Source organism: Aythya marila, assembly GCF_965140915.1.
Source record: "Aythya marila genome assembly, chromosome: 21".
Lineage (NCBI taxonomy): Eukaryota > Metazoa > Chordata > Aves > Anseriformes > Anatidae > Aythya > Aythya marila.
In genome coordinates, this window is record NC_139062.1 from 2,229,806 (window position 1) to 2,242,834 (window position 13,029).

The 13,029-nt window shown below is 42.0% G+C and overlaps 1 protein-coding gene across 7 annotated transcripts in view; it reads left to right on the forward strand.

Moving 5' to 3' along the window:
* Positions 1 to 13,029, forward strand: part of CAMTA1 (calmodulin binding transcription activator 1) — a 329,027-nt gene that overhangs the window by 303,452 nt on the left and 12,546 nt on the right. For all 7 annotated transcript variants that reach the window (XM_082777008.1, XM_082777004.1, XM_082777002.1 and 4 more), the window contains 7 exons: positions 280 to 595; positions 977 to 1,500; positions 2,508 to 2,695; positions 3,125 to 3,371; positions 3,839 to 3,910; positions 7,665 to 7,858; positions 8,054 to 8,128. In XM_082777008.1, coding sequence (XP_082633134.1) covers positions 280 to 595; positions 977 to 1,500; positions 2,508 to 2,695; positions 3,125 to 3,371; positions 3,839 to 3,910; positions 7,665 to 7,858; positions 8,054 to 8,128 — 1,616 coding nt within the window. The remainder of the gene's footprint in view (positions 1 to 279; positions 596 to 976; positions 1,501 to 2,507; positions 2,696 to 3,124; positions 3,372 to 3,838; positions 3,911 to 7,664; positions 7,859 to 8,053; positions 8,129 to 13,029) is intronic.

Sequence of the window (13,029 nt, forward strand, 5' to 3'; positions counted from 1 at the left end):
ACCAATACATGCATTACTAAATGAGAAACTATCAGCTTAATTTGGCAGATAGAGGTTTCTCCCTCAAAGGAGTGAGCATCATGCATCTACTCCTCTGTAATGGCCTTTTGTTCATACAGGACATTTATAAAAGCCCATTAGTGGTGTTCAAACATGGCGTGGTTTTGCCAGTCAATTTTCTGTGAGCTGAGGGTACAACTCCACTGCATTAACAAAAAGAGAAAGAGAAGGGAGGTCTACCAATGGGTCACTTCTTTGTTTGCTTGTTTGTTTTTTCAGATGTGGGCATGTGCCCTGGGCCACATGGATGCAGCTGTTGTGCTGTATAAGTGGGACCGCCGAGCCATCTCTATTCCTGATTCCCTTGGGAGACTGCCACTGGCAATTGCCCGGTCTCGGGGCCATGTAAAGTTGGCAGAGTGCTTGGAGCAGCTACAGCGTGATGAGCAACCTCAGCTTGGGCAAAACCCCAGAATTCAGTGCCCCTCAAGCACAGACTCCAGCACAGAGAGCTGGGTGTCCCAGTGGCACAGTGAACTTATTGCCTCTCAAGAGCCTCAGAAGGGAGTCACTGTGATTTCTAGTACAAACACAGGTAAGACAACCCTGATGGCATGCACTGCTTTGATGAGATGTGACATGTAAAATCATGGAGCAAAGACCTCACCTGGGTGGCAAATGCCACCTGTAGCCCTGCTGGCCATGCTTAACTGCTTTTTTTGTATACTCTTGCATAAGTATTGGGAAAAGAACCAGGAATGTCTGCTTTAGAAAGATGTGTGTATCTGAAGAACAATTGAGGTAATATCCTCCCTGGGTGACAGTTACTTCTTTGCATGTACTTGACACCCATACATTTTAGTGTCCTAGAGCATGGCATGAATTTCCACCTGCTGCTCTGCAGCAGAAGCTGTTGTAGCTCCTACAGCAATCACATTGCATACTTCATTTTGACCATTGATCTGTTTGTTTCCAGAGTTGAGACGACCAAGATCAGAACCTTCCAGTTACTACAGTAGTGAGACTCAGAAAGATTACCCTGCACCCAAAAAGCATAAGCTGAGCCCTGAATATTTTCAAGCCCGGCAAGAGAAGCTGCTTTCCACTGCACTGAGTCTGGAACAGCCAAGTGTCAGAAAGCAGAACTCCAGCTCCAAGCAATCCGCCACTGAGACAATCAGCCCCAGTGAAGGGATAAGGGACTATGGCCAGGAGCTCTCCCAGCACATCCCAGAAGCTGCTGGGTACCGGGGCTCTGGCAGCCAAGCAGGCATCAAATGGAACCCAAAAGACATTTATATTGGTGTGTCTGCGGTGCAGGTGACAGGGAGCCAGAAGGGGACTGCTCTGGGGAAGGACACTGTAGCCCATCGGCTACGCCAGCGAGAGCAGATGAACGTGCTGATGATGGCTGACAGGGAAATGGTGGATGCAGAACTCTTGTCTTATAGGGACAATGTAGGGGATGAGGACTGCTTACCCCACATGGATGACTTGCAGGTAAACATAATCATAGCACCAAGATTGTCCAGCGTGAGACAACTCTCTGTCAGCCTCTTCTGTTCAGCCACATGTCTTGGCTGTGCAGAAGAGCGTGACTGTGAGAAATTTTCGTGGAAGCTTTTAGCTCTGTCAAGGCTAAGGGAAGGCCTGTAGGGGTGACATCTTGGTGGGGGTCTGTTATAGACCGCCTAATCAGGATGAAGAGATGGATGAGGCATTCTATGAGCTGCTCTCAGAAGTTGCATAATTGCCAGCACTCGTTCTCATGGGAGACTTCAACTTCCCTGATGTATGCTGGAAACTGCAGAGAGGAAGCAGTCCAGGAGGTTTCTAGAGTGTGTGGAAGACAGCTTCCTGACACAGCTGTTACGAGAGCCTACCAGGGGAGCTGCCCCACTAGACCTGCTCTTCACTAACAGAGAAGGACTGGTGGGTGTTGTGAAGGTTGGGGGCTGTCCTGGGTAGGGTGACCATGAAATTGTGGAGTTCTCTATTCTTGGTGATGTCAGAAGGGTAACTAGCAAAACTGCTGTCTTGGACTTCTGGAGGGCAAACTTTGACCTGTTCAGGACACTTGTTGCAGGGGTCCTTTGAGAATCACTCCTGAAAGGCAAAGTGTTCCAGGGAGCCTGGATGCTCCTCAAGATGGAAATTTTAAAGGAGCAGGCTGTTCCTGAGTCCCATAAGGCAAGCTGGAGCAGAAGAAGACTGGCGTGGATGAACCGGGAACTTCTGTTGAGACTCTGGGAGAAAAAGAGTATGCCGTCTGGAAGAAGGGACAGGCTACTTGGGGAGAGTACAAAGAATGCTAAGATATGCAGTGAGGAAGTTAAAAAGGCAAAAGTCCATCCTGAACTCAGATTGGCCACTGCAGTAAAAGAGAACAAGAAATCCTTTTACAAATATATTAACAGTCTTTGACATACAAAGCTGGGTTGTAACATGCAAACACAAGGCTCTTGTTACCAGTCAGTAAGAGATTGCTCTCCTTTCCCCCTCCTCAGGTGAATATGATGACACTTGCAGAGCACATTATTGAAGCTACGCCTGACAGGATCAAGCGGGAGAATTTTGTGCCAATGGAGTCGCCGCTGGTAGAGAGAACGGAGAGTGCTGCCATGAGCACCACAATGAGCTGGCTGGCCAGTTACCTTGCTGATGTTGATCATCTGCCGAGTGCTGCACAGATAAGGTCAGTAAGAGTTGAGAAGTTGCTCTGGGATTTTGGGCAGGCTGAAAAATGGGTGGCATGCACTGATTCTTTAGCCTGCAGATTCTGTTTCTCAGTGGCACTCAGTGCTGGTGCTCCGAGCCCAGCCACACCCTCATGCACAAAGGTATCATTGCCAACACAGCTACAAATTCATGGAAGAATGGGAGTGCATGCAAGAGGGGAAGTGCAACAAAATTGCAGTACCATAAGGTCTGACTTGTGACTTCTCTTCCAATGTCAAGCCTATGCAATACAGCACAGTCAGCCTTAGGAATGTGGAATGTTGGTTGGAGAGGGAGAGGGGAGCTTGAGCTTCTCCCTTAAACAGACAAATGTTCCATTCCCTATCTGTGATGCCAGTTCAGCTGCTTTGTGAGCCAATAATTCCTACTGTGATTGATATTTCAGAAGTCTGTATAGTGAACCCTTGACCCCTTCTTCGAACACCAGCTTGAGCCCTGCAGGCTCGCCAATCAGTGAAATAGCTTTTGAGAAACCCAGCCTTCCCTCGGCAGCCGACTGGTCTGAATTTCTGAGTGCATCCACCAGCGAGAAGGTAGAGAATGAGTTTGCACAGTTAACTTTGTCTGATCACGAGCAGAGAGAACTCTATGAAGCTGCCAAACTCGTCCAGACAGTGTTCAGGAAATATAAGGTATGTGGCCAAAACATCCGATGTCTTCCTCGTTAGGTGTGAGAGTACAGTTTGTTACAAAAGGACACATGGGTAATACCCACCCTTGGGATTAGGAAAAAAAAAAATAGTTTGTTATAACCTTTTCAGTGCTCCTGGCACTCACATGTTGATGTTTACCCAGCATCTACCATACCAGAGAGCATGCACAGCACTCAAAAAATCACGTCCTCAAAATAAACCCTAGAGATTCTGGCAAATTGCCAGAAGTGATCACTGTAAAGGTCAATTTTGAGGGTTTCTATCTTATATAGATTGGGTACAGGGACATCTCTAGGAAATGGCTACACCTGAATCAGACTATGATTAGGAGAAGATTTAGAATTCAGTGCCCTGCAAGTTGCTGTGAGCCACTTATGTTCTTACAATATCTGTCCTGTTTTTTGTTGAGGTCTGATTAATTGTTGCTGCTTTACGTTTCCACGCAGGGTCGTCCTCTCCGGGAACAGCAAGAGGTGGCTGCTGCTGTCATTCAGCGTTGCTACCGAAAATACAAACAGGTAATCAAGGAAGTGAAATTCTATGAAATGCACAAGTGCCACAAACATGGCCCTCTATAATAGGAATTATCCCACTGTATTTCTCTTGTATGCTTTTCAGCATGCAGCAATGAAATACCCTGCTTAGACAAAATTAAAAACAAGAAAATCTGTATCCTGAGTCTTAATTCAGAGAGTGCTTCCTTCAAAGGATTTTGTTTGTGATGCCTGCATTTTTGCTGTGAGATAGAGGGCAATAATGTATTCTACATTGGCCAATATGCATGCTATTGTCTGGTGAAACTATTCTCTGACTAGTTGCTTGCCAAATTTCATTGTGAAATTGAAGTTGGTTTTGCCTTCAATAAGGGCAAAGATGAAACATAGTTTTTTATTTTGCACATACTCAACTTTTAAACTATGGGAAGTCCTGTGTTTAAGCTTGATGCAGCTTGTTCCAGGACTGAGACTGTTCTCCAAACTCTAGTTGGAGACATGTTTTTAGGCTGAGTTCTCAACCCCAGAAAAAGAAGACTTTTTTTGGTGGAGGCTACAGCCCAGCTCCATATTTTTGCTGTACCTTGCTAGACTCAAGCTGTCCATTGCCTTACAGGCATGGTATATAAAACGAAAGGCAAGATGCTGTACTCTTTCACAACCTTCAAAAAAGTTTATTTGGGAAGCCTTTCTAGTGTTAGGTGACTGCATTGTGATTTACATTCAAACTTGTCACGTGGCTGTCATTCTGGAGTGGTGCTTTCTGTAAAACTTAAATTCCTTTCAAAAACTTAATTGAAACTTAATTCCTTTCAAAATCTGCGTGACAAACTGTTTTGCCTTGGATCCTGGAATCAAATCTTTTTGAAAGAAGATTTTTGGTTGGTTGGTTTTGGTTTGGTTTTATTTTTTTCAGTTCTTTATTTGTAGAACTAACATTAACTATGTATTTTCTGTTTCTCCCTAAGCTTACTTGGATAGCCTTGAAGGTAATACAAATACAAACACTGTTTTGGGAACCATCCCCCTTGAGTCACAAACTTTCACATTCAGTATAAACCAGGGGAACCTGGCATTTAGTAGAATGTTTTAATAGTATCCACTAATAAATTCCTGTGGTAGATAAATCACTGACAAATCAAACCTCTTTTGGGAGTTATGCAGGGGCTGCTGTGCCACAGCATGTCAACAGGAAAGTACAATGTAAAAATTAAAAAAAAAAGTCTCCTGCTTCTACAGGTGCTCATATAAGCAGCGATGGGCTGAGGTGCAGGCAATTTCAAGATTCAAGAATGTTTTGCAGGCAATTTCAAGAGGAGAAGCTTTCCTTTGTTGCTACTTATTAACTTTCGCTTTACGATCATTCCCTTGGCATTCAGGGAGCACAGGGGAACATTTATGCCACCCACGCAGCTGATGTGCTCTCCATTCTACCTGCCTTCCAAAGGATTTTGAGCATTCCTCTTTAAAACACCTAGGCCATGGATTCCTTAGACCACTGTCTTTTGTACTTTGCTGCTCTTGCTGGGGGCATGGCAGTTAATGACAACCATATATTGTTCATGGCCAATAATTTTGTACTGTAAAGATGGATTTTCCAGCTGTGCAATGTCTCGTTCTTATCAGATACTGCAATCAGCTGAGCTTTTCTCAAAGCTAGCCAGGATGCAGGGCATGGTTTTCCTGGAGATAATGTGTCCTTGGGATGATTTTCCATCCTCAGCTTCCTCCAGCACCACAGATTTGTATCAGTTAAGTATTCTTCTATCAGGGCAGGAGAGCTGAGCTTCCTTTGGACTGCTGAACTAGCTGAGACTTGCCTCTTTGAAGATTAGGTCATTCCTCCATTTATCTTCTTCCCAGTTGGAGGGAAAGGAGGAAGAGAGGGAGTCTGGGGAGTTGTGGGTGGCCCAGAGATTCAGTACTTGGGCAGGTAGTCATCCAAGTGGGTCTTAGAGTTGAATGCAAACACACTGAGGTCTAGTCTATCCAGAGAATTTTCTCTTTCACATGCCTTGTTCCTCTGTTATGTTACTATATCACTGGGATCAGCACAGGCTTATGGACAGATGAGAACAGTCATAGCTCACATCACTGTTTCATACTTAAGCCCTTCTATTCAGGGGTTTGTAACTCAGCCACAGAAGTGCCCTCTGGGCTTAAAATTGGAAGGAAAAACATCACCAGCTTGTGAGCAGACTTATTGAAAACAACTAATTCAAAAACACAATCTGGCCTATTTAATTATAAATGTATAAAGCAGGAGAAGAAGAAAAAAGGCAAAATATAACTGCACCTAATGACTGCTTCAATTCCAAAAAGTGAAATTTGGTAAATAGTGGTCTGTTATAATATTGAAGGGATTTTTGCTTTTGGGATGGTGTTGGGGTTTTTTGATTGTTTGCTTTTTTTTTGTTTTCCCAATAGACAAGAGAAGTCTATTAAGATATGCTAGGACATTACCTTATAGAGAGCAGTGGCTGCTGTGTCTGTGTCTCACCTGTCTGATAAAGTGAGCAGAAGTCATAGCTGATAAAATGTCCAGGAATAACAGTGCTAAAATGCTTGAAAGTGATAAAGCTTTCAAAATAACACTCTGTCATAATGTTAGTTAAAAGGTATGATTGCAACTTCTATAGATTATTCTACATCTCTATTAATCTTACAGAAGATGGCTTTTTAAAATATTTATGATGGTGTATGGTTTCTGTTAAGTGGCCATCTACCTGCGCATTTTAAAAGAAAAGGGCATAAAATAAAGATTTGCTTTTAACGTGTTTATTCATGCTTTGTTTGAAATCACAGGGATAGAAATAATACAGCAGTGCTACAGGGAATTCTGAATGTAACTGCTCGTACAGATTTGCATGTTCAATGGATGCTTATTTATAGACTTCTAATGAGAATTAGTTTTGTCAATGATTTGTTTTGTTTAAGTTATATATTATTCTATTTGAAATGTTTGGATTTAAATGGGTATATGAGCAATAAAGACTTTTACAGGATTGTGTTGCAGCACAGAAAAAGCTGTTTTAAGTTGGCTTTTCAAAGTTATTTGTCCTAAGGAAATGAAATACACATGTGAACACCAAAATAGGTTCTGAAAGTAATTCATTCACAAGATACATTTAAGTGAAGACATTTAAAAAGTGTATTTTGTCTTCTGCTAATTTGTTAGCATTTTGGAATACTTGTGCTGCTTTATTCATATAGTTACTTAGATATATGTGTTTTGCTGCTGTTGCTATGAGACTTGACAAATAATAGCTGCACAGAAATGAGCATCCTATACTTTTAAGCAGATTTCTGCATGCAAGGGAAACAAACAGTTCATCTAAGTGTACTTGATTGAATTGTTTCTCTCTAATGCAGAACCACTCCAGTAAAAATATGAAACAGTGTAAACACAACTCAGGACTGGCTCCAGAAAGTTGGTTGTGAGTGTAGTACAACTGGATCTGGCCATTAGCATATACTCATAGAGCCGTTGATGGCTAGGCGTTAAAACCAATCCCATCAAACTGTTCCATTGACAGCAAAACAGGTAGTTGCTTTCCTGATGCAGACCAGGTTCTGCACCTGACTTCATAGTTGTTCTGGTTTGCTGTAGCCCTTTTCTCAAGGACTTCCCAATCAGTGAGTAGGTCCTCATTTGCTTTACATCATGTCTTAGCAGTGCAAGTGGCCTTTCACTGTAGAAACTTGCTTCTTGCTGTTACTGTTTTTTTGTTTTGTTTTGTTTTTGGAACGCCTCAGCTTTTCTTTGTTTTTCTTGTAGTATGCACTTTATAAAAAGATGACACAAGCTGCCATTCTTATCCAGAGCAAATTCCGAAGCTATTATGAGCAGAAAAAATTCCAGCAGAGCCGAAGAGCCGCAATGCTGATCCAGCAGTACTACCGCAGCTACAAAGAATGTGGGAAGAGGAAGCAAAACCGTCGGGCAGCCACCATTGTACAACAGAAACTCAGGTGAGTTGCTGCGATTGTTAAGTGCTACCCGGATCTTTTTATATGACATTGTTTACACTGGTTGGGGCTGTGCTGTAGTTTAAATAGGCCAGTGGGATAACTACAGTGGTTCGTAGGATGATTATTCTCACATTTGCTGCTGTCCTCCACAGTTTTGCCTGTGCTTCAAAGTTGTTTTTTTGTGTGTGTGTTTAGAAGCAGTCTGCTTACCAAGAAACAGGATCAAGCTGCTCGCAAGATCATGAGATTTTTACGACGCTGCCGCCACAGGTACAGCATTACCTTATGGTATCTGCCCTTCAGTAGAGCAATTTAACAATATTCTAGTGTGTCAGCAGGGAGTGCAATGTAAAGGATAATAGAATCAACTCTCTACAGATCTTTTAATCAAATAACAAAGCACAGCTGCTTCCAAGATACACTCACAGAAAGGGAATCTTTAACTTAGGACTGTTGCTGAAAGAGAATCATCATGTTCACTTCCACTGCTGATACAGTAAAGCAGCCAAGGTCATGTCAGGCAGACACAGAATAAAGAAATATTGAGTTAAAAAAAAAAAAAAAAAAAAAAAGGTTTTTAAAGTTGAATTTGAGGATGTTGGGAGCAGGGTGGAGAGGGGATAAGCTCTTTGAAGGATAGCTACAGCTTATAAATGCTACACAGATCTGTATGCTGCACAGACTGTTTGTGGTATGTGGTAAAATGCAAAATGTGATATCTTGTGTATACCAGAAATACTTTTAGTTTAGTCACAAGGGTCAATTGGTAGACTGTTGTCAAATATAGCTTCTTTTTAATGTGGACAGGTGGAATGTGCCAGCAAAGTAGAAAGTAGTTCACTTCAGCCACTCCACACATAGTAACTGGGAGTACAGACAAAGACATGAAGATGAATTCTCTCCTGTCAGTGTGAAAACGTGAGCATGCTTGCCAAAGTGCTCACTTGAAAAATGAGGCAGGTTGACACATGACACTACTGTGCCAGTACTCTGCTATATGCAGAGTGTCTGTCCTGATTTTCCAATGAAAGGAGCCCATATATGATCTGTTCGCAAACTGGAAATTTGCCTAGACAAAAGTAAATTTAGATGTTTCTGACTCTGCTCTCCATTCTCACCACACACACATCTCATCTGCTAGCAGGAGCTGGTCTGACCTAATATATTTTAAAGCATGTATAGTTAAGCCCAGTCATGTCTGAGAGTAAACAGAGCTCTGAAAGTCAGAGACGCATGTGATAAACTTGATTTTAGACACATGACTCTAGTGATGCGGAAGATTTTAGAGCTGCAGTTTGCAGGAGGTTGGCGTGGCTCATGTTGTGCAAGGACATCTTACCTCCAGGTTCAATGGCAAGTAACATGCAGATAAGAAAGAGGGCTCTATAGCTTCCAGGACAGTTCTAAATGCATTTGAAACAGCCACAGTAGATCATGAAGAAGCACATGTGGCTTTGTGCTCATAGCGGGGTGTATGGAAGGGACTAAAAGGTTTGTTTGGTCGTGTTCATTAGGCAGCTTGTCCCACTGAATTAGACAGACTTGAAATTTATATCCTCTCAGATCTGCTTGAGGTCCAGGCAGTCCCTGGGGAAGCCACCTACCTGTTGCCATCTTTGAAGCTTATGGAGTAAAACTGCCAGATGCTCTTACAGCTGACTTGCATACCTAAGTCCAGAGAATGTCACAATTAGTTTTATCACTGGGTTTCCCAATAATGTCTGGAACGTGCAATGTACTTCATTCATGCTCCGTTAGATCTTCCTCTGTCAAGTAGCCTAGACTCTTCAGAATTGCCCATGGTTCCAGCAGTTCTTCTTGCCTTCAGCTCATTGCCTTCCTCTTTCTCAGCATCTCCTATTTCCTTCTTAGAGCAAGACCTACTCATCTGCATCACTGAAGTTTGCAGGCAAGTCACTTCCCCTTTGCCTGTAGCCTGATCTTTCTTTTGAGCAGCATTGTCCCTGCTGCCGTGTACCTCCGGGAGAAGGGTTTAGGTCTTGTGTATTTCTAGACAAGCAATAAGAACAAGAATCAGGTGGGGGGAATCCATTGTGAGGTGTTCTCCGGCTTCTGTCATGCTGCACAGAAACTCGAACTTCTGCAACAGTGCAGCCTTGTATGTATCTGTAGGCACTTTGTTAGAGATTATGGTAACTTGGGAAGTAGTCCATGGTTCCTGGTTAGGATGCAACAGAGGGAAAAAAATATTTCTACCGAAGATGTGACCGTTTCAAAACTGCCTTGCATTTTCTTCTGAAATGAAAACAATCACAGTCATGGTCATGTACTTTTTCTAAACAATTATAAGGGTTTAAAACTGTGTTAGTGTTATTAATATTAACAGACGCAAACTTTTATCCAGGAGCATTTTGGCATCAGCAAATGCCAAAAATAAAAGCAAAATTTCCCATATATGATAAAAACAGTGTTGAGAATCTGTTTGACACCAACATAACTTTAGAGAACTTCTTAAAAATTTGTGAAAAATTTGGGCCTCTTTTCCCATATTCCCTCTCCTTGTCAGAAAAGCTTGAAGTAAGCAGTTAAAAAAGAAAGATTTTTTTCCATAGTAGTTGGTGCTCTGTGCATGTAGGCTAAATCTGTGATCCTGGGATGATGCCACAGGGATATCTCATGGGCCCTTGGGTCCTCCTGACTTCAGGTACCATACAGAGTGATCTGGTCCTTGTGCTTGCTTGAGCTTGTTAAACAATGATATGCCACTGAGGTTCATAGCCCTTTATTACCACATAGGATTTTGAAGGTAAATGGATTTAAGTGTTTTGCTTGTGTAAGCAACTGCAAAGGGATGGTGTAAAAGTGGAAGTAATACAGATGTAGTTACTAAACCAGACATTTACCTGTTCACTGTCTCAGTTGACTCTGAAACTGTCCCATTTGCTTCCTCACCTGGCTGGAAGGAGCCAAGGGCGAGAGCCATGTGCTTTCCCCAGCACAGCCATGTCCTGGCCTTGGACCATTTGTGTTCTTTCCTTCCAAAGCCAGGCCCTGCAACCTTCTTTCAGTGCTGCCCTGTTCATTGTGCGTGTACACTGGGGTACTAGGTGGCAAGGCAAGATAATTGGTTCCTTCTCATCTGCTGCTCTTCAAGCTTTCAATCTTTTTTTTTTTTTTTTTTTAACTTCTGTATCTTAATAATTAGACTTATTCCTTGCTACTTGGCTTTTCTTGCTTACATACTTCTAAAGATAATGTAATAAAACTTAGGATGTTAAATAAGTTTAAAAACACCTACATATATATATGCCTCATAACTTTGCCCTTTCAGCCTCCTATGTAATGCTCATATAGGATACAGCTGATGGCAGTGTCCCCGGTACAATTCCACACACAGTTTCAGGGGTACTGCTTTTGAAATCCCACCACAGACTCCTGTTGAAATGCTCAAAATTAGCACGTGTCTGCTGTAAACAGGAAACTAAGAAAGCCTAAAATACATCATCCATCCAAGCTCCTGAACATGCAGGGATAAGCCCGAACAACAAGTGTTATTTATTGCTCTTTATCATAAAAATGGCACGAGGCTACTTGTTAAACCACAGTGCCTTGTCAGTACTGGAGATAGAAATGACTGATATTTTTGGAAAATCTGGGGGAGTGACAGAGAAAAGAGAGTGTATACAGGAACATCAAAGCAGGATCTTGTAGCAGATGCCTGTCAGCTGATAGACAAGGCAGGATGTAAAAGCCACTTGCAGTCTGTCATACAGATATTGAGCTAAGTGAAAAGGCAGTGAATTCTTAAAGTTCAAAATTCAACCTCAAAAAAAAAAAAATTGACTTTTGTTCACATACAGATTCTGTTGCTGGAGTTTTACTGAGAGATTATCCTGTAGCCTTTATGCAAGGGTTACTCAGGCTTTCTCCTGGTAACCATCTGGTTGCTTACTTTTCACACATTTTTTAAATAGATCAGAGTCTAGTTTAAACCAATTATGAGAACTCTTTCTAGGCTAACATTCAGAAGAACAGCTTAACTGATCTTCCTGTTCCATTTTTTTTTTAAATTAGCTTTTTGTCACAAATACCAAGTAGAGCAAACATGATTCCTATCAGCTTGAGGATCCATGTCAGTGTGTGTAAATAGGTATGTCAGTCTTGTGATCTCTGATCTCCTGAGCTTATGCTTGTTGCCTGATCAGACAGTATTTCCAGCGTTTAGACAGTTAATGATGTGGTTGGAGCTCTTTTAGTAATGAATGAGTAGACTTTGCTGAAAATCAGAAGAGGGATGTAAGTTTTGGTTGAGTGTATTCTTACAGAAGATATTGGCACTCTACTGGTTGAATGTTAGCAGGCATCATGAAGACAAAAGTAGTCATTCATCAGCAGCAGTCATTCTGATTTCTGATGCTCAGATGTATTTTTGACTTTAAAAAATTTGTTTATTCATCTATTGTCATATTGTCAAAAATCTGGTGGAAAAAAATGCATCAACCATAGCACGGTACCAACATGACTTGTAGCTGAAGTGTTGGTTGTAGAGAATGAGAAACACAACCTTCCTGGCCTGATAGGAGAGCTTCACCCATCTTTGTTCCTTGCCCAGACCTCTCCATTCATTGGCATTTGGCTTTCAACCTAAAATTAGCTGTTACACGTACTATGAATTGGCTTGTCTCCTGGAATACTGTCCTGTGTGTGACAGAATTAAAGGTTTAAGCATTTAATAGTTTTGGAAAGAATCTGTCTATTTAGTGTTTTCCAACTACTTTAGAGCTGTAAGGAAAACTGAGAGCTCTGAAGTAGGTTTGGGTCATCTGAACTGAATCCATATGTGATCCATACAGTCAGCTTTCTCCAGGAAGATAATGTTCTATTTCCTATTCTTTCTCTGAGTTCTATGAAAACTTCATTCTTCTGAGAAGTATCTGCACCACTGCTAGGCTGTGCTGCAGTGTTTTTTATGGAGTAGTGTTTGGCCTGAGTTAGAAATCAGATAGTTGTTGCAAGAAGGGAAAGCAGGATGCAGCTGGAAATACCATGGGGATGACAGTATTGGATTTATTTATTTCCTGCCCTAAAACACCTCAACAAAGGACTCCTCTTCCCTGGTAAAGAGGAGGAGTCCAGTAGGCAGGAGGTGGGAAGGATTCTCTCTCTCCAGGCAAGCAGAAGTGTTGTCTCCTTCTCCCTGAACTGAATCT